At 42.8% G+C, this 22254-nt stretch overlaps 1 protein-coding gene across 4 annotated transcripts in view; it reads right to left on the bottom strand.

The window, feature by feature from the left end:
* The window catches only part of EHBP1 (EH domain binding protein 1), a 313384-nt gene that overhangs the window by 246106 nt on the left and 45024 nt on the right, over positions 1–22254 (bottom strand). For all 4 annotated transcript variants that reach the window (XM_063115970.1, XM_063115971.1, XM_063115972.1 and 1 more), the window contains exons 3-4: positions 13457–13514; positions 7769–7864 (exon numbers count right to left, since the gene is read on the bottom strand). In XM_063115970.1, the coding sequence (XP_062972040.1) occupies positions 7769–7864; positions 13457–13514 (154 nt within the window). The remainder of the gene's footprint in view (positions 1–7768; positions 7865–13456; positions 13515–22254) is intronic.

The raw sequence follows: 22254 nt of genomic DNA, 5'->3' as shown, positions 1-22254 counted from the left end.
GCCCAGATCACAGCAGCTGGCCCACTGCTAGGCAATGCTAGAGAACCCCTGCAGATGCTGACAGCTATTGCAGAAAAAGAGAGAGAAAGAGATCCACTTGAGGTGACCGGGAACAGCCTGTGATCCTTTGGCCTTGCAGAGTAGGACACTGCTTTAGAGGGCATATAGGAGGCTGATGGGAGTGGGGCTAAAATTGGGGAGCAGCACCTTGCACAAGAGGAACTCTGCTGCGCAAGGTGCCACTGTCTGATTTGGGGCTATTCTCTCCTTCCCAAAAGCCCCTTGCACCCTTCCCATGCTGTTCCAAAGGGTGCTCTGACACTCCACAGAAACTTCTTTTGGGATGCAGAAGGCTGCACTGGGGAAAAGGAGATGGGAAGGCCCCCTTCCATGAACCTTCTATTCATGGTTCTTAGGATCAAAGCCATTTTGCACATGTTCAGAGACTCCCTGTTTTTATTCATTTACATAATTCTGGCAGTTTTGAGAGGGGTTCTGCCATGGAAGTCCTCATCTCTAATCTTGTAATTATTTAGTGATAAAATAATGGCACTCTGCATATGTTCTAAAGTACTCTTTTTTACTGAGTGTTTCTAGATGTTGGGATTTAAACATGCCTAAGAGGCATGCATCCATAGAAGCAATAACCCTTAATCTTACATTCTGGAGAATCCTGGTTCAAATGAAGCCTTTCAGTGACCAAATTCTCCTTTTTCTAGCAAAGAAGATTGGATTCTTTTCTGGCTGATAGCTTGTGCAGTAGAACGAAGGGGAAAGTGCATTTAGCATGAACTTTCTCCTGTTGTCCTTGGACTGTTAAGTGCTGGAGCCTCTTTAGGAAGCCATGGAATAATGTGAGGTGATCCCCCGTGTGTTTGGGAGGCAGTCATATCCCTGCCATGGATTCATGGGAAGAGCATTTACACCTCAAAATTATGTTTGATAGTGAGCCAAGTAAGTATTGTACTTGTTATGCTGAACTCAAAACTTTAGACTTCCAGATACGGTTTCCAAATAGTTTAGGGTTGCAATCCTCTACAGCAACCTTTTCCAATCTGATGCCCTCCAGATATGTTAGACTGCAACTCCCATCATTCCCAATGAGCAGGGCAATATATCTGGTGGGCAACTTGTTGTGGGTTTTTGGGTCCTACTACCTCATCACACACAGCCCTAAACAGCATAGCCAATGGCAAGGGATGATGGGAATTATAGGCAGGCTACAAGTTGTCCACACCTGCCTTAAAGACAAACATTTTTGTGGAATACTGTGTGCAAATATAAATACATGTATCCAGACACATATATGGGGGGGGGGGAGGAATTGTAAATAATTCCCCTCTCAATCCCTTCCCTATGTGTATATTTACTTGTAACTCAAAACAACATAGACTTCACACCAGATGAAGTTTATGAAAGCTTAGGACATAATACATTTGTTACTCTTTAAGGTGCCACAAGGTGGATGTTTTTACCATATATATTTTTAATTTAAAAGATCCCTTTGTCCCATTACACCGCTCATGCGATGAAGCACTTCGCAATTAGGATTGTCGGCCGTGCCCTCTAAACTGCATGGCCATACCCACGAGATGTTCACAGGCATGCCCCTCTTTTTATCTGTGAAATGTTGGAGGGTTGTCAAAGGTTTGTCACTTTGGGTATGGAAATAGGCCAGAGAGGGCACACCACCACATAAAATAATATGAACCATTCCCAAAGATACAGATGCTTCTATATCATGCAAATGTTCTGCTCATTGACTGATTGGCTAAGCTTTTAAGTAGTGGGTTTTCAAGTATCCACTGGTGACTGCTAAGAGGCTATACTTAACATTCTCATTAGTAACTGAAGCCCAGACTTGCCCTCTAATCCTACCAGCAACACCATTTCAACAGCCACTTACAGATTCAGAGACACTGCAATCTGTATTGCTTCTCAAAACACATGGCTTGTCTATCTTAGCTCCGGTTCTTTGCCTATGCTACTATTTCAGATTGCTGCTTTACAAATAGAATCAAGTCTTTATCTCCGATTCCTATATAGCTCTGTATGAGCAACACTTTCTGTCAGCAGACATTGCCAATGCAGATAAAAAGCCTGCAGCTCAGTTGCGATCTCGAGTTTTTAATCAGTGCAAACACTAGCTGTTGGGATACAGGGCCATTTTCATGCTTTGATGCTCAAACTACAACACGGACCTTCCATATAAACCATCAAAACCAGCTAGCCTGTCTTCTTCCCCCATCCGACACAACTGGTCATCACGATACAAAGGCAGGATGATGTCCTGTGATGTGTGAAAGGTAGACACTACCTTGGGTAGGAATGTCAAGTCCGTGCGAAGCACAACCTTATCTTTATGAAAGATTGTATACAGAGGGTCTATTCTGAGAGCCCTGAGTTCACTTGCACACCTTGCAGAGGTTATAGCTACCAAAAATGTAGTCTTTAGCGTCAAGAGTCTAAGATCTGTTGTGGCCATTGGTTCAAAAGGCTTCCTTGTGAGAGCGTGAAGCACCACTGACAAGCTCCACGATGGGACACACTCCTTGACCGCTGGTATGGTATTTTTTAGGCCTCTCAAGAATCTTTTTGAAGTAGGGTGAGAAAAGGGTGAGAACCCCTCAACACCCTTGTGTGAGGCTGCAATTGCTGCTAAGTGAACTCTGATGGACGATAATCTAAGTCCTTGTCGGTATAGTGACAAATGGTATTCGAGTACAGTAGAGATTGAGCAAGATTCTGGCATTTGGTTCACTCGCTGAGAGAATTTTGAGAACCTCTCCCATTTTGCGGCATAAGATGTGTTTTAACCTGTTGGGTGTTTTACTGTGGTTTTAATTTTTGTGAACCGCCCAGAGAGCTTTGGCTATTGGGCGGTATAAAAATGTAATAAATAAATAAATAAATAAAATAAATAAGATTTTCTCGTCGATGGTTTTCTCGACGCCAGCAAAATTTGGTCCACTGTTAAAGTTTCGGTAAGGGGAGAGGAGCGGGTGTTATCCTCCATGCCATCATTTTGAGTGTCGAGAGATCTGCGTGTCGAACTCTGCCTCGGTATCGAGATAGCAGCGTCGGTACCGATGGGAGTCTGATGTAGGTGCGTCTCGATAACCGAAGGGCGTGGGGAAACCAAGCCTGTCGAGGCCACCAAGGAGTTATTAGGATGCAGTCCGATCTGTCCATTTGAATTTTGGCTAGGACCCTCGTTAGGAGTGGAAAGGGGGGAAAGATGTAAAGCAAGTCCCCTCTCCACGTTCTGGTGAACGCATCTCCTAACGAGTCTTTTCCTTTTCCTGCTCTGGTGCAGAATCTGGGACATGCTGCGTTTTCCTCGGTGGCGAAGACATCGACGGCTGGATAGCCCCAGTACTGAAAGAGATCTTCCCTTGTTTCGGTATCGAGTTCCCACTCGTGGTCGGTGTGGAAAGACCTGCTGAGGGAATCTGCGATGGTGTTCTCCTTCCCTGCTACGTGGATCGCAGTCAGGTGGGTATGTCTTCTTATGCACCAATTCCAAATTCGAATTGCCGATTGAGTCAACGGGTTTGCTCTTGTTCCCCCGTCTGTTGATGTAACAGACTACGGTGGTGTTGTCCATAGCAATTAGGACATTTCAGCCTTCGATAATCTGAGCGAAGGTCTTCACTGCATTCTCTACTGCCAAAAGTTCCAAGTGGTTGATGTGCTCCTCCTTTTGGTGGGGAGACCATTGGCCCTGGGCAGTGAGGGAGTTGCAATGCGCCCCCCATCCAGTCATGGAGGCGTCAGTCGTAATCGTTACCGAGGGCGATCTTTGTTGGAACGGATCTCCTTCTAATAGGTTCTCCACTGACAACCACCACTTCAGGGATGCATGCACTTGTCTCGGGATCGACAGGTAAGTTCGGTGAGCATTGCGTTGGAGGTCGAACGTCTTGAGAAACCAGCCTTGTAAGACTCTCATTCGCAGTCTTGCGAACCTGATCACTGCGGTGGTCGCTGCCATTAGACCCAGCAGTCTTTGAATTGTCCATGCCGAGAGCCTTGGTCGGCCCTCGATGTCGAGGATCAAATCGCGAAGTGTTTTCGCTCTGGAGACAGGGAGATATGCCCTTCCGTCTTGAGACGATAGGGTGACTCCTATGAAATCTATATTCCTCTGCGGGGTCAAGATAGACTTCTCGAAGTTGACCCAGAGTCCTAAGGTGCCTAACAGTTGGAGGGTCGTGGCTATGTTGTCCTGGAGCGTGGAGTAGTCCTCCGCCACCAGCAGCCAGTCGTCTATGTACGGGTAAATGTAGATCTCTTTTTGTCTTAGGTGTGCGCAAACGACCGCCATCACCTTTGTAAAGACTCTCGGCGCCGGCGCCAATCCGAAAGGGAGGACGGTGAATTGGAATTGATGAGTCCCGATGGAAAAGCGAAGGTAAGTTTGATGCGACTTCCTGATGGAGATGTGGAAGTAGGCATCCTTCAGATCTACCACAGCAAACCAAACCTCTGCATGTAGGAGTTGGAGGATAGAAGTAACCGTTGTCATACGGAATTTTTTTGGGGTGATGTAACTGTTCAATTGTCGTAAGTCCATGATTGGTCGAAGACCCCCATCCTTTCTCGGGACCGTGAAATAACGTGAGAAAACCCCCTCGTTGATCTGATCTGCGGGTACGGGGAGGATGGCTCCCTTCGATAACAGAGTTTGTACCTCGAGAAGCAGAGGGGGAGATGGTGTCGTTATTCTCACTCCTGAAGAAGGAGGGAGGGCATCGAATTCTATGGCATACCCCTTTTTGATGATGGTGAGCACCCAGCAGTCTGATGTTATTGTCTCCCATTGATGTAAAAATGGTGCTAAATGGTTTGCAAAGGGTGGTAGACCTGGGATAGGAAAGTCAAAGGCGCTGCCTTTTTGTTAAGTTGGGTTGGCACCTGCTTTGCTGGTAATGACTCTGGTACGGCCTTTTTCTTTGCAGCTGTTGTTGTTGCTGCCTTGGTTGTTTGTTGAACTGGGGACGTTGCTGTATTTGTGGAGCTGGCTGCCTCGTCCATCGCTTTGGTTTGTATTGAGGCATGGGTTGGGAGAAGCCCATCTTTCTGGCCGTGGTACGGGCCTTGTAAATGGAATCTAGCGACTCATCAGTTTTGTTGTTAAAAAGCCCTTCGCCGTCGAAGGGCAGATTTTCAATCCTCGTCCTGGTCTCTTGACTGAGGTTCGCCGACCTCAGCCAGGCATGCCTTTGAAGTGCGATGGACCCCATCATCGACTTTGAATGGCAGTCAGTCTGATGTCTGGCTGTACTCAATTGCTGCCTGGCTATAGCTGAGGCTTCCAATTGGAATACCCTCGCAAGCTCCCTTTTTCCTCTGGAAGGTAATCACAAAGGGAGCCTATTTTCTCCCATAGGAAGATTTGGTACCTAGCCATAGTGGCTTCATAGGCAGCGGCGTGAACTCCCAACGATGCAGAAGCGTATATCTTCCTGCCCAGGTAGTCAAGTTTTCTTCCCTCCCTATCCACTAGGGCTGAGTGGATTTTCTGTGACTTGCCTTGGGCGGACTCCACGATTATTGAGTTGGGTTTTGGATGCTGAAGCAAAAATTTAGCATCCTTCTCTTGCACTTTGTACATAGATTCCAACCTCTTCGACGTTGGTTGGGTTGCACATGGTGTTTTCCATGAAATTTGCGCTGTGCGCTTTAATGTGGGAGGGAAGGGGATTGTTACCGTCGCGTTTGCCTCTGTTTTTAAGATGTCATAGATTGGATCGTCGAGGGTTCCTGCGGGCTGTTGGATGTCTAGGCCCAAAGATTGTGCCATTCTGAGGATATGGTCCGAGAATCTGCCCATATCCTCAGATGGAGACGCTGGGTCCTGGGTGTTAACCGCGTCATCAGGTGACGGCATCGAGGGAGCGATTGAAATTACAGAGTCCGAATCGGATCGATTATCGTCCTCTGGTGAGTTTGATCTGGTGGGTTGCAATGGTTGTTGTAGCGGTTCCAAGGCTTGCTCTTGTTGCAACGCTGATGTCGCTGCAGTCGCTGCCGGTATCGAGACGGTGTTGTTTCGACGTCAATGGCTTGATGTCGATGGAGATGGTTGAGAGGGCGGAGCCCTGGGCACGTGTATGACTCTGGAAGGGGGGTAGGATGTGCAAAATATTCTTCTGCAGGGTGTTGGTAGCTGCGTTCATTGGGGTAGTACGTTTGTGGGCGATAATAATCCCAATTGTACAAGTCTTGGTGTCTATAATATCCTGAATACTGCGATACTTGTTCACAGTCAGATCTGGGTGTGGTAGATCTCTCTCTGCGAGTTGTCAGTGCCGTAGGCTGGGACCTGTGCTGATCTGTTCCGTCCTGATCCCCTTGGATTATGGTGGTACACTGTATAGAGGGCGCTGACGCTGAATCGTGGATTTCCCCTTCCGACATAGAGCTGCGAGCTGTCGGTAGGGGTATCGGTACCAACGGGTGGTTCGGTAGGGTACATTCTACCACCATCGGTACCGTGGTTGACGCCGAGTGTAGGCTCGGTCTGGAGCTTTTTGGCGTCGATGGCGGTAAGGCTGCGCCTCATGAAGGAGTGTTTATCAGAGTCCCTTCTCTTTTTCTTCTTTTTCTTTTGCTGTTCTGCTGATTTAGGGGTCCGAGCTTTCTTAGAAAGTCTTTTAGCTGCGGACGTGGCCAAGGATTGGCCTGGCGTAAGGGGTATCATCGCCCTATTTTCCGCCATTGTTTCCTGTGATATAACAAAAGATCGAACCTCGGGGCTCTGATCTTCATTAGTTGTCTTTGAGGAAGTTTTCTCCATCCGCTTCTGCAGTATAGGGTCTGTTGCCCTGAGGGCTTTCTCACAAAGAATGGAACGTAGCCTGTCCGCTCTATTCTTTCTTGTTTGCTTTGTAAAAGCCATGCAATGATGGCAGGATTCAACTTTATGTCCCTCGCCAAGACAGACCACACAGAGGGAGTGGCCGTCCATTGGTGGGAGTTTACACCCACATCTCACACATTTTCTGAAAGGTGCCTTTACGGCCATGCGCTTGAGGCGCTCGCGATCGAGAGATCGCTGTTGAAGGATAGGAAGATAGAATAAAGAATTATTATTTTTTTAAATAGAAGAAAAGATTGGAAAAAGTTTGGTGAACAGAACTCGCTAGGAGGATCAATTTCTAGGTCTCAGCACAATGGCGGACAACGAAGAACTGAGGTAAGGGCGGGAACCCCGGGCACATGCGCAGTAGCGTGGGGGAGGGGTTCCCGCCAAAAACATTTTACCTAGCTAGTAGAGGTTCCTGTTCAGGTCTCCGCGCAGGCGCAGAGCCCATATGTGTGAATGCATAGATGACCACGATGAAGAAGAATAGGGTTGCATTGTTAAGTGTTTTAAATCCAGTAACTTTTGGAACGCCTTACAGAAAGAGGCCTACTAGAATCAGATCTTGTAGTCTTTCAGAAGAAGCCTGAAAATGTGTTTGTGCATTCTACCAGCTTAGACTGGTGGGCCAGCTGCAGCTCTATCTGAAGAGGGTGGACCTTGCCTTACTTATCCATGCACTAGTCACGTCCAGGCTAGACTATTGTAATGTGCTGTGTGGGGGGCTGCCTTTGAAGACAGTTTGCAAACTTCATCTGGTGCAGAATACGGACGCCTGAATACTGGTAGGGGCGAAGTGATTTGGTCATATAATGCCTATATTGCACCAGCTGCTCGTCAGAATTCCTGTTAGTCAATAATCTAGGCATGAAATTGAACAATCTAACAAAACACACTTACCTTAAAAAGTGTCACAGTGATTTCAATGTTTTCAGGAACAGGCCACACAACAACACCACGGTATGGATTTTTTATTCCCGGCTGCCAGCTATGAGCCTGTAAAGAGATTGGGGAGGGAAAAGCCTTGACTCATGCAGTTATAACCACTGGAATTAATGTGTAGAGCCAAATCAGTCATGTACATGCAGTGGTGATGACTGGCAGAAACAAACTACAGAATACTGGACTACAGGCTCCAAAAAACAGTTTCCAGTAAAACTAGGCCTACAAACTTCCAAAACAAACCAGAATCTCAGGCGAGATGGAGAGGAGATGGGTTTCTGGAGTTTACCATGTTCTCTCTCAACAGCCAATGTTCTGGAAAGCCATCAGTGCTTGAAATGTCAGGCAGCACTTTTTCAGGGACTTCATTCAGGCCTCGCCTTACCTCTGCTGGCTGGCTTGAACTCTGGGAATCTATACTAACTTCTACCCTACTTCTGGGATGATGTGGGTCCAGATTCAGTCCCTCATCTGCTCAGTACCAGCTTTGAATATAAATTCATCTTTAATGGTATTAGTTAAGGTAAGTGGAACATGCAATGTAATGTTTCAGTGCTGAGAAAATTTCTCCTTCCCTGACCCCTTCCCCTGCTAAGATATATAGCAGTCTAGGGAGCTGCCAGCCACAAACTTCAATGGGGGGCACAGAGTTCTGAAGATATCCCTACCAACCCCCAAGAATATTGATTAAAAGCTGTCAAGGACTTAAGCAAGTCAATTCCCTCTCTTCCTCTGCCCTATAATTTTTTGGGGGTGAAGGATTTAGAGTTGGTTCCTACTGACACACAGATATTCCATGTCTCAACTGCTGCTGTTAACCAGATAGTTGAATGGTAGACTCGTGCAGCCTCCCTGACTTCTAGTTTCTGTAGACCCATTTCTCTCTTTTTATGTAGGCCTGGAGTCTCCAACGAGGGCCTGGGATCTCTTGGTGCTTGCCTGACTCCTTGCCCCTCCTGCTTATTTTGATTTTTTGAAATTATTGTAATTTTTTAACTGGGAGGCTGGCATGCTGCAAATCAAAGCAGCAGCCTACAGCACCATCTTAATCTCCAAGAATCCCTCTGGGCATATTGGAGACAAATGACAGAAGTCACTGTTGAAGACAGAGTACTGTCCTACATTAGTCTTTGTTCTGATCCAATAAGGCAACTTATTCATTGGATAGAACTCTCAAAACATTTTAAAAAAATAAATTTAGTAAGATCTACCCAATTAAAATTAAAGCAACAATGCATTACAATCAATTTTGTAAAAACTATCCACATCAGCTGCATAATATGTTTACTGGGACAAACGTGAAGTCACAAAACTCAAAAGCTGGCTCACTATTTCCTGACTACCAGTTGTTTTCTGATTTTGTTACTTCCAATTGGTCCTAATATAGGAATTACACTATTGCTGCTATTCAAGTAATAATACATTATGCACGATCTTAGCATCAGGAAATGGATAATATATTATGTGTCTCTTGGCACCTACGGAAGGATATGAGGTATAGAACTTTCTAGAGGGTTCTATAGCTGAAATGTATAGTGGCAAGATCCCAAACGTCGGACAACCAAAGCTGCCAGAAAGAAGCATCTTAGTCTGCCTTTCTACTCTATGAAAATGTGGAGAAAACCCGACTTGCTCACTGTCTTTCCTGTCAACATTTTAGCACATTCAGAAATTTGCCTCTTTTGACCAATCTGATCTGAGAAAGCCTCAACATTTACTAAGTGTTTTGTTATCTGCAAGGAGGGGAGGTTACATCAACTGGGATTGTTTAGCTTGGAAAAAAGGAGGTGAAGGGGAGACATGATAGAGGTGTACAAAATTATGCATGGTGTGGAGAATGTGGGTAGGGAGACATTTTTCTCCCTCTCTCAAAATACCAGGACCCGGGGTCATCCCATGAAGCTGATTGGTGGGAGATCCAGGACAAATAAAAGGACGTACTTCTTCACACAGCGCATAGTTAAATTATGGAACTCACCACCACAAGATGTAGTGATGGCCACCCATTTGGATGGCTTTAAAAGGGGGTTGGATAAATTCCTGGAGGCGAAGGCTATCAATGGCTACTAGCCCTGATGGTTGTGTGCTGTCTCCAGGTATTCGAGGCAGTAAGCCTGTGTGCACCAGTTGCTGGGAAACATGGGTGGGTGGGGGTGCTGTTGCACCATGTCCTGCTTGTTCATCCCTGGCTGATGGCTGGTTGGCCACTGTGCGAACAGAGTGATGGACTAGATGGGCCCCTGGTCTGATCTAGCATCAGGGCACTTCTTATGTTCTTAACGTATGACAAAGTCGTACTGTAATCTTGCTAAAAAGGTAAGAGAAATATTTAAGCAGCTACTCATGCTATGACTAGAATTAAGATCCCATCTATTGCCCCAACTTGCTAAACCATTCTGTATTGAAGTAGTACTCTATTATATCTGCAGAAAGGGAAAAAGGGCCTAAGAAAGTTAACAGAGCAAATAAAATACACTGTTCAGTAGCTGAGGGCCACACAATCTGGAGGACAAATAGAGCATTTTCTGTTTTCATCCAGTACTGTCAATTATCCCAGGCTTGTAGCTGTTAGGAAATCACAACAAGCCACATTCATAGGCTAAAAAATACCGGGATTTGTCAAAGGTGAGAAATATGCAAACCGATTCTCTGATAAATCTATGACATAGATTTATTGTGTCAAATTCTCTGTGATTTTCAGTTCATTGTAGACCAAACTGAAATGTCCTCTCCCATCGTTCCATCCTCATGAAAAGAAGAATATAAGAAAGCCAAGAACAGACTGCCAAAGATTTACGTAATTGTTGGGACACAAATGTCTTTTTAATACAAAAGAATTTGGCATTTGACTTGATTCCAAGCATGCAATTAGATGAAACCAATAAGAGGTATAATAATTCGTATTACCGGCAAGATGACTAAGGGCTTAGGAATGTTTACTGATCTATAGTCCTGGAGACAAACATTTCAAATCATGCAGAATCATACCTTTTAAAAATAAAAATTAAGACCCTGAGCCCTGAGTTTAATGGAAGACAACAGCTTGTTTCTACAGTTTGAGATATTTTAGAAATTATATCTGAATGCCCCAATTTAACATCTCTTTAGCTGACATGCCAGTGTACTGACTCTGGAAGGAAAACAAGCACTTAAATCAACAACAAATACATTAATCTGCTTACATTAGTTAATAACTTCTATAGGTAGCAACAGATGTCCAGAAGTCATGTTCACTGTATGACAGTTCCAAGTATGAGAAGAGAAGGACACCTATGGCTTCCAACAGCATGTGGTGCTGGGGTTGAGGAATAGTGGGACTGATGCCAACATTAGCATTATTGATGCTGAAACATCAGGCAAGTGATATTGCTGAGTGTATTATGCTACTGGACAACAGGGGGTTGTATCCAATCGCATTTGTCTGCCAGCAAAAAGATTCCCCTCCCCCTCAGCACACCCCTCAAATCTGTTCTGGATGATTGGGGGACCTTCTGGAGCAGATTTGGGGTATACATGGAGTTGCATGGAGAGGAGAACAATGAGATGTTCTGTTACATGAGCAAAAGTTGGCTCACATGACATTGGATGTTGTCCAGAATGTGGATGAGAACGTATATGCTAAAACACATCTTATTAAAGTAATGTAATGCTGAGAGATCAAACGCTTCAATTAAACTCAGCAAATTAAAATTATTTCCCCATACTAGGAAACACATTATCAATAAAGAATGCCACAAAGGATATGACCATGTACAACTATATGGAAACATGATCACAAAGGAGCTAGCATGAGAGATGTTGAAATGCAAACTTCTTGCCCTACTCATTTTTTGTGCATTTTTGTACATCTATTTTTGTACACTCGCTCCTTATAGCACAAAGATTCTTCTACGCTGGCACTAAATTAGTTTTCAAGCTTATTATTTCTTAATAAACAAACTAATAGCTGGAGGCCCTGGCAGTAAAGCAAGTCTTGTATTTTTGCAATACAGATCAGGGGTAAACAACTTGAAAATAGGGCAACCCTTTAACGGTGTGAATAATCTGAGAATAAAGTTAGCACATTTTCTTCTCAAGAAAGAAATTTCCACTTCCTGCAATAACTGTGATTCCAAAACAGATTTTTCAGATTTTATCAAAGTACAATCCAACCATAGAAGCATCTACATCAGCAAAGAGAGAGCCTACTCTTGGTATTGGGAACAAAGAGAACAGAGAGTATTCTGGATGAATTGAAGAACACTTGAGTTTTTGTTGGGACTACAATATTTAAGGCTGTTCTGAAGAGTTTAGAAAGCTTAATAGGAAGAAGGAACTACATGGGAAAATACCTGAATATGCCAACTACTCTTTTCTAAACAATTTGCCAACAGGTTCAACTGAAACTATTTTTTCTTTATACGACTATCAAATGTTTATATTTAATAAAGAATAGACATAAAAATAAAAATGGCTGCATTCTTCAAACCTAGCATCATGCTATCAGCTAACAAACTTTTTTTTAATGTTTACTGTTTTTAACTTTTGTAAACCGCCCAGAGAGCTTTGGCTATGGGGCGGGATATAAATGTAATAAATAAATAAATAAATAAAGGTGATCTGGTAAACGTGCTGGGTGAGGGCCATTTTTTCCAGAAAAACAAGTCAAATAATAACAGCATGTAAATCTGGCAATTTGCTCTTTCTTTACTTTAATCAGAATGAACTTCAATAAGCAATGGATGTAGTAGCTAGAGCAGCTGGTTGGCCACTGTGTGAACAGAGTGCTGAACTAGATGCACCCTTGGTCTGATCCAGCATGGCTCTTCTCATGTTCTTATGGGTAGGCAATCTCTTATTAAATACAGGTGGGGGAGTCTAGGCGGAGAGATGGATGCCAGGAAGGAAACAAGGAAGGAAAAAGCGGAAGTGAATAAAGCAATGGTAGCTGGGTGAAGAGGCCTGATCAGTTCAGCCCTCTAGCAAAAACTATCCCTCCCCACCCTCCTGTAGGCTGCTGTGCAGGAAGAAGCACAGAGGGAGGGAGGGAGGGGGAGAAGGGGTTGGCAGAAAGAGAGGTGGGGTGGGGTTTCCCTGACCATGTTGGCTAAAATGCTGCCCACCACTGGCATGCTGCCCCTGACAAGTTTCCCAGAACAAAGATTCCCAATTTTTTCGGCTTGTGCTGCAGAAGGACCAGAAATATCCAGGTTCAAATCCTTATTCAGCCATGAAGGTTACCTAACACACCTCTCAGGTTTGTTGTGAGAATATAAATTGGGAGTGGGAGTGGGAATAATGAACGGCATCTTGAGCCCCTTCGAGGAAAGATAAACAAAAAAAACCAAAAACATTTGCCAATCACTGTTGAACGTATTGTTTACATTATTGTCTATGTGAACTGGAGTACCATTGGTATCTATCAATTTTAGAGATCTGTACAACATTACTCTCCACAACGCCAGGTGTTGAGTTGTAATTATGCATGGATGCAACACCAATAATGATGCTCAGGGCCAGTATTACTAACAATAGAGAACAAAGTGCAGCTTTGGTCCATTAAAAAATAAAAATAAAATAGATCTCTTCTGTCTTAAATTAGGACAATGATCAAATGTCATAATTTAAGTTATACAATTTTTTCTTATTTAACTAACTAAAACTAACCTTGGATGATTTCCTTCGACTTCTTCTTGTCCAAACCACCACCAGTTTATCTGGTTGCCTGTTGGGAAAGACAAAGACACCTATCATTAATTGTTCAATCATAAGCCTCTTTTAAAAAATTGAAATAAAATAAAGCTGTAATAAAGGTGCTTCCATATGGGTGGATCTTAGCTTTACCAATCGAAGATGCTATACAGCTATTCTATCTTTTCCTTCTTAACCATTTTGTTAAGGGAAAAATTGGAAGAAATGGTGGGAAAACACAGGAAATTTACAAGTGGAAAACAACAACATCTGAACACCCCCCTAAAATTCTGTAATTACACAGGGTGATTGTGTAATGAATACTTCATCTGGAAGCACCCAAAAGTAGTGGTTTCCCTTGCACCACTCCTTTATAATATAGAAAGAGCCTAGGATCCATCAATCATCCTCTCACCTTTTTGCCTTTTTTTCAGTATTACCCACCCAAACTGTCAAAATTCACAAGATTTAAAATCCTATTTTTTTAAAAAAAAATATTATGCCTTGCACAGAACATATAGTAGCTCAGGGTAAAATTACATGCACATCTATATGTATACATGAACATTCAATAAAATGCATAGATAGATGGATTTAACATTAGTTTTCACTAGTGTACTCTTAAGCTCTATGCAGGCATTCATGTGTGGATGGGGGTGCGCATGTACACTCTGCCCTGAGTGTCCCTATACATCTGGCTTTTATGCAGCATGAAGGTGTTCTTTTTATTATTTATTTATTTATTTATTTATTTATAGAAGGGTTATATATTTATAGAAGGGTGTGTAAGCATGTTCAACTGAACACATTTAAAGAGATGATTATGATTATGATTATTATCTCTATACTGCCCCATAGCTGAAGCTCTCTGGGCGGTTTACAAAAGATTAAAACATTACGCATTAAAATCGATATACAAAATTTAAAACCATAAAACCATAAAAAACAGACAGCATACAATAACAACATCCTACAATTGCGAACCCTGCTTATCAGGGTTTAAGGCTGCAGGAACTCTGTAAAGGCGTTCAGCTGAATGTGTTTACAAGCCCTCTTCAGACCTTTGCATTCAAAGCGCCAAGGTCAACACAGAAGCCAGGTGTGCAGAGATGCTGGGGGCAAGACTAACATGTCTGCCCACATCCCCCCTACAGACGTCTCTCCTACATGCAAGCAGAACACCTGCATAGGGCTTTTGAAGGATGCAGATGCAAGTGGAACAGTTTGAAAAAACTATAGGACGTTATCCATTAACTTAATTTCTGATATTCTATACATTCATAGCAGTTCTAGGTGATGATGCAAAAGTAATTGGTCTGGGAAATGCACAGTTAGCAAACTCCCCAAACACTCTTTGTGTGTGTGTGTTTAAATGTGATAGGCCACTTTGGAGATACAGGAAAGGAAACATAAAAACATGGGATGACAAGTTGCCTTCCACAAAGTTAGATCATTGGCTCAGTATGGCCTGGTTCAGACAACATGCTAAACCATGCAGCTTAACCACGAAATGGTTAATGGAATGCATTAAGGTCAATGCATTCCGTTAACATTATTATTATTATTATTATTATTATTACTATTATTATTATTATTATTATTATTATTATTATCCCGCCTTTTGCCCAATACTGGGCCTCAAGGCAGCCTTACAAAGTTTAAAACATATATTGTAAAACTTAGGAAAAAAATGTACCAAAACAAAACAAATAATAATAATAAAACGTAAACATTTAAAATACAAGACAAAATTATAAGTCATTAACATAGATGGAGGACCAGATTATTCTCCAAAGGCCTGCTGGAAAAACAAGTTTTAGCCTGCTTCCGAAAGCCCATCAAGGAGGGAGCCAGTCTAGCTTCCTCGGGAAGAGAGTTCCAAAACACTGGAGCAGCCACCGAGAAGGCCCTCTCCCATGTTCCCACCAAGTGCGCCTGTGAAGATGTTGGGACTGTCGAAGGGCTTCTCCAGAAGATCTCAAAGCATGGACAAGCTCGTAAGGGAGAATACGGTCTTTCAAATTTTGTGGTTAAGCAGCATGGTTTAAGCGTGCTGTCTGAACCAGGCCTATATGTCTATGCTGACTGGCAACCGTTCCCCAGGGTTACGGACATAGGACTTCACTAGACAGATCTGGAAATGCTGGGCTTGATCCTGGAACCCTATGATCTGCCACTGGACTATGGCCCTTCTCTAGAGATTCCTGTAGAACTGACACTACTAGCTACAATGGAAGCAAAGTCAAATTGTTATGTGGTAAATCTGGCACAGAGATGTGCTAATTGGACGGTGACATACACAGAACAAATCTGCTACTCCCAAGAAGCAAAAATCCCAAGTACTCCCCCAAAAGAGGGAGATGCCTAGAGAACCTTTTTTTCTTAATTGTTATTTGCATTTTAAATTTTAAAATGTTTTAATATTGCATCATGTTTATATTTTTGACCGTTGTATATTTCTATGTATATGTTTTAACTGTATATGTTTTCATTTGTAAAGCTGCTTTTGGTCCTGGCATTGGGGAAAAGGTGGGATATAAATAAATATAATAAATACACACAGTAGCTTCATAACTTACTCACAGTATCTTATTTGCCTGATCGTGTGGTGGATAACAGTAGCTTATTTTCAAAATAAAGTACTGTGAATAACTTATTAACCCATCATGGGTTAAAGTGATGTCCGAACGCACCCAGAATCCAAAGTTAGCATTATTTTAATGTGGAATAACCACCCTGAAGCAGAAATTCTCACATCAAAAGTAGCAAGTTTAGAAGGGGGAGATCAACATCATCAGGTGGTGGTGCTTTTCCTACACCCTGGGAGAAACCCGTAATAAACAACTAGAGACATCTAATACAATAAAACTCAGAAGTACTATATAAGGTGTTTTTACACAAAGCATAGCATTCTCAGATTCTCAATTTTTCACACATATATTAACAACATAAATGCATTTCCCAAACATTGCAATACAGAAATATATAGTTTGTAATTGAAATTAGAAATTCTGAGAATGGTCTCTTTTCCATAATTTCATTTGTCTAATGCTGGGGGAAGGGGAATGCAATGAAAGAGTAGATCACAGACCATCATTTTACTGTCAAATGCTAAAGCGTAGGAGCAGATCAATATTAACAATTAAATTCAAATGCTTAGAAAGAGCCAATGACTAATAAATTCAATTTGGTCACTTAACACAGAACAGATATTATTGAAATTGAAATCCTACCACTCCTTCAAACAATAAAAATCAAATGGCCACTAGCCAACGCACACAAAGTTATCTCACAAATTAAAAGCAGGATTTAACACTCATGTTTCAGAAACATATTTGTAAGTTAACAAAAACGTTCCAGCAAGCTGGGTTAAAATACAATCTGGTACCAGCTGTACAAACAAATTAACTTAATATCATAAGCAATAAAAGAATACTAATTTCCTAAGCTGTACAAGTTGCTGCTGTCAGTCACCTAAAAGCATTTGTCATGAAAGTGGCTAAATACAGGGGCCATGCAACAGGCTGAAGTGACTTGCTTCAGGTAGTATCATGAGAGAGATGGAACAGATGAAGGCACAACTTGTTGTTTGAGTAGCGTAGCAGGTATTTTTAAAGTGTTGCCCCTATTGGGTTTTGCTTCAGGCAACAAAACGAGCACTGGCAAAATAAATGGCCATTGACAAGGAGGTGGTGTTTAAACATAGGGCTGATATGTTCCAGTCAAACACTTAACATAATGATATAGCCTTGGAAGAAATCATGGCCGGCCTCCTGCCCTGAAGTAATAAGGTACTGAAGTGTTTCATGTTCTGAGACCCTAGACAAACAACAACAACGCAAGAAACTAGCTAACGTTCTGGTCTGCTCAACAGCTGCTAAATGTAATTACTATGCTATGATAGTATGGGCTTTGCAACAAATCTGTTTGATACCTTTTTTGGTCCTTTACCTGCACCTTCAATAGCAGATGCAGGGAAAGGTAAACGCTTTTGCTTTGCTTTTCTCACCATGCCAGGAAACATTTCATTGGATGTTTTCTTGCATTTCATGCTACTGTTAAAGCCAATGCAACAGGGGCAAGAAAAAAAAGAGGTGGCAAAACCATTTTACAGTAAGATCTAGCTCCATGTTTATTAAAATAAAGCATCCCTGAGAGAGCGCCTTCTCCCTTACCAAACTGCCCGGTCACTGAGGTCATCCGAGGGCCTGCTCCTGGTGGTTCCACATAGATCCATCCTCCGATTGGAGTCCACCAGGGAAAGAACCTTCAGCGTGGTGGCCCCCCTCCTGTGGAATTCCCTGCCTCTGGAGGTCAAGCAGGCACCAACCTTGTACTCCTTTTGGAGTTCCAAGAAGCCTTTCCTTAATATGCAGCCTTGAGTCTCTGTTTTTGCTTCTTTTAAATTTTGTTTTAACTGTTTTATTCTGTTTTTATTTTTCATTTTATCTTGTACACTGCTCCGAAATTTTTCAATGGGTTATATAAATATTCTAAACAAATAAATAAATAATACATCCCATGTAGCACAGAACAAGACAGAACAATGGCACCTGGAGTTCTGAGACTCTGGGAGCACACAATCTATCTCCCATCAATCAACCAATTATATCTCACCCTTCTTCGTAAGGAGCCCAGGGTGACTACCAAACCACATAAAAACAATTACACATGAAAACGGTTAGAAAAATAATTCTAAAATTACAAATACAAAATAAAATACAATAAAACCATCACTACAACACTAGAAAACAAGTAAACACTTGTCGAGCTATATCCCCATGAGGAAGGGCTAGATTCTATATTTTCATTTATATAGGGCAAAAATGACAATTTGAAATTGTTAATGTGCATTTATTTAGTTATTACATTTCTATACCGCCCAATAGCCAAAGCTCTCTGGGCTGTTCACCACAAAAATTCTACCTATAAAGCGGAAAGTATGTGCGTCCGAAAATGTTTACCCACCTCCAGATGACTTAGAAACTTGGAATTTGGCATGCTGATAGGTTTGGTTGTACAATGTACCAGAAAAATCTAAAGACACTGCATTTGGGGTTCCAACTGTTTTTAAATAATTTAATAAAAACCAAGGCTTATGCCTACAATTCCCAGCAAGCCTTGGGCAGAACTCCCAGCATAACTTGGGCGGGAGGCCAGACTTACTGGCCTTTGGAGGCCACTGTGAGTGCATGGGTGGGTTGCCGCTGCGTCTCTTTCACAACTCCAACTCCTGTTGGTCTCGAGCAGTCAACCCCATTCCACATAAAAGGAAACTACCCTCATAAATGGGCTGCGTCCATTTGTGGTGCCTCCTTCCACCCTCTGAGTGGTTTTAAAATTGTAACTAGATACAACAGCATGACTTTGAGGGGCCAAACATGCTCAAAGGCACTCCGTCCTGATATCACTGTTTTCACAGAATCTGGGGGAAGCAAGCGCACAGCCTTCACCCTTAAGAGGGAGGCACTCTGCGCATGCCCAGAAACAGACCCAATGAAGGGGGCAAGTGCCCGGCCCAGCCCCTGCCCCTCAGTACAAGCTCCTGATGGAGCACTTGGTGGGTGAGAAGTGCAGACCGAGGCAGTCCCAGCAGGATTGGCCGGAGCTGAGCACATTCACTGACAGCCGCTTACCTCCCCTCCTTGGCGATGCTATTCCTCAACACTCTATCGAGGAGCAGCATCGGCAACAAGAGGATGTCTCAGAGGACATGGGCACCTGCGGGCCACCAAAGGCCCGCTGGGAGGTGTAGTACTGGCATGAAGAGTGGCTGGTTTTAAATAAAGGATGGGTTAGCAAACCAGGTCACAATCTCTCAATCCTAACTCAGCTCCCACTTCTCTGACCTCTCACTAATTGTCTGGGTTACCTACAATGCTGGGTATATCGGCTAGTATAGCAGGAATAACTGGGGTGCCACAATGGAAAATACCTTCTTCTTAGTAGCCACCAATATTTAAGTCCATGATAATTTACAGGAATTGCAAACAACCAGATAATCGGAACAAAATAACTATGGGTTGGATCCAGAACTGCTGTTCTGCAAACAGAAGAGCTCCTTCCAGTCACAAAAGCGGGTCAGATCCACTGGAGACACCCATTCTGCTAACTGGAAGTTCCTGTGGGTGTAATTTGTCAATATCCCCTTCCCCCTGCAGTCCCAATGCTACCTCCCATGGTGTTCTGAAGGGTCCCCCTACGCCCCCCCAAAATCTGAAGCATATTTTGGGAGGGCATAGGGAACTACATAGGAGAGAAGGCACCAGCAAAATTTGCCTTCCCCCTACCCTCACTGAGCCATTCATGAAAGATCCGCTTCAGAGTACTCTTGATCCAACCCTGTATTTCTCAAACGTGTCTCAAAATTTAAAATTTATTACAGACTCCATCAAACATATTCATAAAATGAAGACAGACCCATACTGAGACATAATGTTCACTTTCTGTGCTTCTTCTGAAAACATGCTAAGTCATAGCCAAGAATGGCAAATGGACCATTTCTTATCCACTCCTGCAAGGAGCCATTTGCAGCAAGCACCAAATGTTGAAGGTGTTTGTCACTCAAATTGAAAACACACATATCCCAAGTTGGAAAATGGAACTCTAGTCCTTACACACAATTTCTAGTGGAGGAATACCACACAGGGACCCCAGCTCCCTTCCTCAGAGCAGAGACAGGTGTAGGATCTGTAGAAGCCAGGGCTCAGAAGGCAGCCCTTGTGTATTATAAGAGGGTCCTGGATATGCCAGAAGACCACCTCCCCACGCTTTGCTTGAGAGAACAAATGGAGAAGGGTGGCTGGGCTAAATCATACCAAGAGTTGCTAACTTCCAAAAACCTTCTACCAGATATTTTTACCACATTGGGAGCCAAAAACAAATTGAGAGACTGCATATATGGAATAGCTAATAGTGAGGATTTAAATCTAATCAAAGCTTCAAACTTTTCTCAATGGCACTACCTGTTTAAAGCAGATCATGAAAGAGTTGAGTACCTACAAACCCTTAGTTTTGCTTCTTTCAGAATCTCATTTACAGAACTACGCTTCCAAACCATGCCCACAGCATTCTTGGATGGAAGATATAGGCATATTCCAAGAAATGTACAGTTCTGTATCTGCAGTTCAGGAGAGGTAGAGGACATCTCACATTATTTACTGTATTGTCACCTATATGAAATGCCAGGGAGAGATTCCTGGGGCAGATTTTGGCATACTTACAGGGAAAAGGTTGTCAGATTGCGCCTCTTATGTTACACACAAAACAGCTTTGTTTGCTAAAGCTGCAAAACATAGTCATGCAATCACTCTGAATGTTATTGCAGTGGATTGTGCAGGTGATTCATTAATTTGATTTCTGATTACATTCTGCTATTGCATGGTGTATTACGTTATTTTCTTTGTAATGGCTATTAATCAAACACAATAAAACATTCTGATCTGATAAACAGGAGCAGAAATGTACGAACTGCTTCCAATGCTAACTGCAAAGCACTACATTTGAAACTGTAGTAAATGTGATGGATACAGAAATAAGTGCTTTTTGGTGGGGAGGAGAGCACAAGAACAGGAGGCTTAACAATATTTTCATCAAAGTCCCTGGGAAACTTGCTCAAATGTAAATTGTATGTCACTGTACATGGTGGTAGGTTTGTATTCAAAGACAAGCATTAAAAGAGACAAGCATTAAAAGGATCCTGAAAAATAACAGGAAACTTTAATGGGTAAATGCATTTCAATGGAAACCTTTCAGTTATTCTTGTCTTCTCTTGAGACCTGTTTTCTCACCAGAACACAACAAATTGAAAACTTGTGCCCCAAGGAAGGTTTTCACTGAAACATTTACTATTTCATTAAAGTTCCCTATTACTTTTCAGTATTGCTTTGAGGCTTGCCTCTTTTTTCTTTCATATTTGGCACTCCTTCTCCTTGCCACCCCGTCCCAGGTTTGCTTCCAGAGTTTCCTACAATTTATTTAAAAGTTTGGTCTCTTTTTAAAATGTCTTTAACCAGAACTAAACCATTTTAGTACCATGCAGACTTACACAAAACTCCTGAAAAGATGCATATGTTGCCCTTCAGCTGTGCTTTCAGGCCAGTTTATAAAATAAGATAAAATAGACAAATAAAATGTACCAGCATGTAAAAGAATACATTTTTAAAGCCTGGTGCTGGAAAGATGAAAGTGCTGGGGCCAGATGGGAATCTCTAGTGAGCGAAGTGCTTATAACTGATGGTGGAGAAGTACCTCTGAAGATTAACCCCATACAGGTAGGTTGGTATGGAAACAGGCATACTTTCAGGTATCTGAGTCCTAAGCCATATAGGGCTTTAAAGAGGAAGCACCAGAACTTTGATATGCTTGGAAACAGTTCTGAAACCAGTGAAATTCAGGTGAATACAGGTGATATATGTTCCCACTGACCAGTCCCAGGCAAGAGCCTTGTAGCTATATTTTGAATTAACTGAAACTTCTGCACACTGGCAGCCCTGCATATAATGCATTATAGTACTTAATCTAGGGACCTGAGAATTCATGTTCGTCCTGCGAGTTCGCCAAGCGCTGCTCGGCTAACCTTGTTCCAGGAGCCAGCCCAGAAGAGCGCTCAGCGACGCACACTTTCTGAGGCCTCCGGAAAGTGTGTAATTCCTCTGGCATGCCATTAGCATGGTTGGGGGAATTGTGCACTTTCTGGAGTCCCCGGAAAGCGCACTTCACCTCCCCCACGCCAATCGTGGCCTTAAAGGGGCTCCTAAATCCTTGGATTAAGA

This window comes from Elgaria multicarinata, chromosome 2 (assembly GCF_023053635.1).
Source record: "Elgaria multicarinata webbii isolate HBS135686 ecotype San Diego chromosome 2, rElgMul1.1.pri, whole genome shotgun sequence".
Lineage (NCBI taxonomy): Eukaryota > Metazoa > Chordata > Lepidosauria > Squamata > Anguidae > Elgaria > Elgaria multicarinata.
Note: the sequence above shows the minus strand (reverse complement) of the source record. Positions and strands in the feature narration are given on the sequence as shown.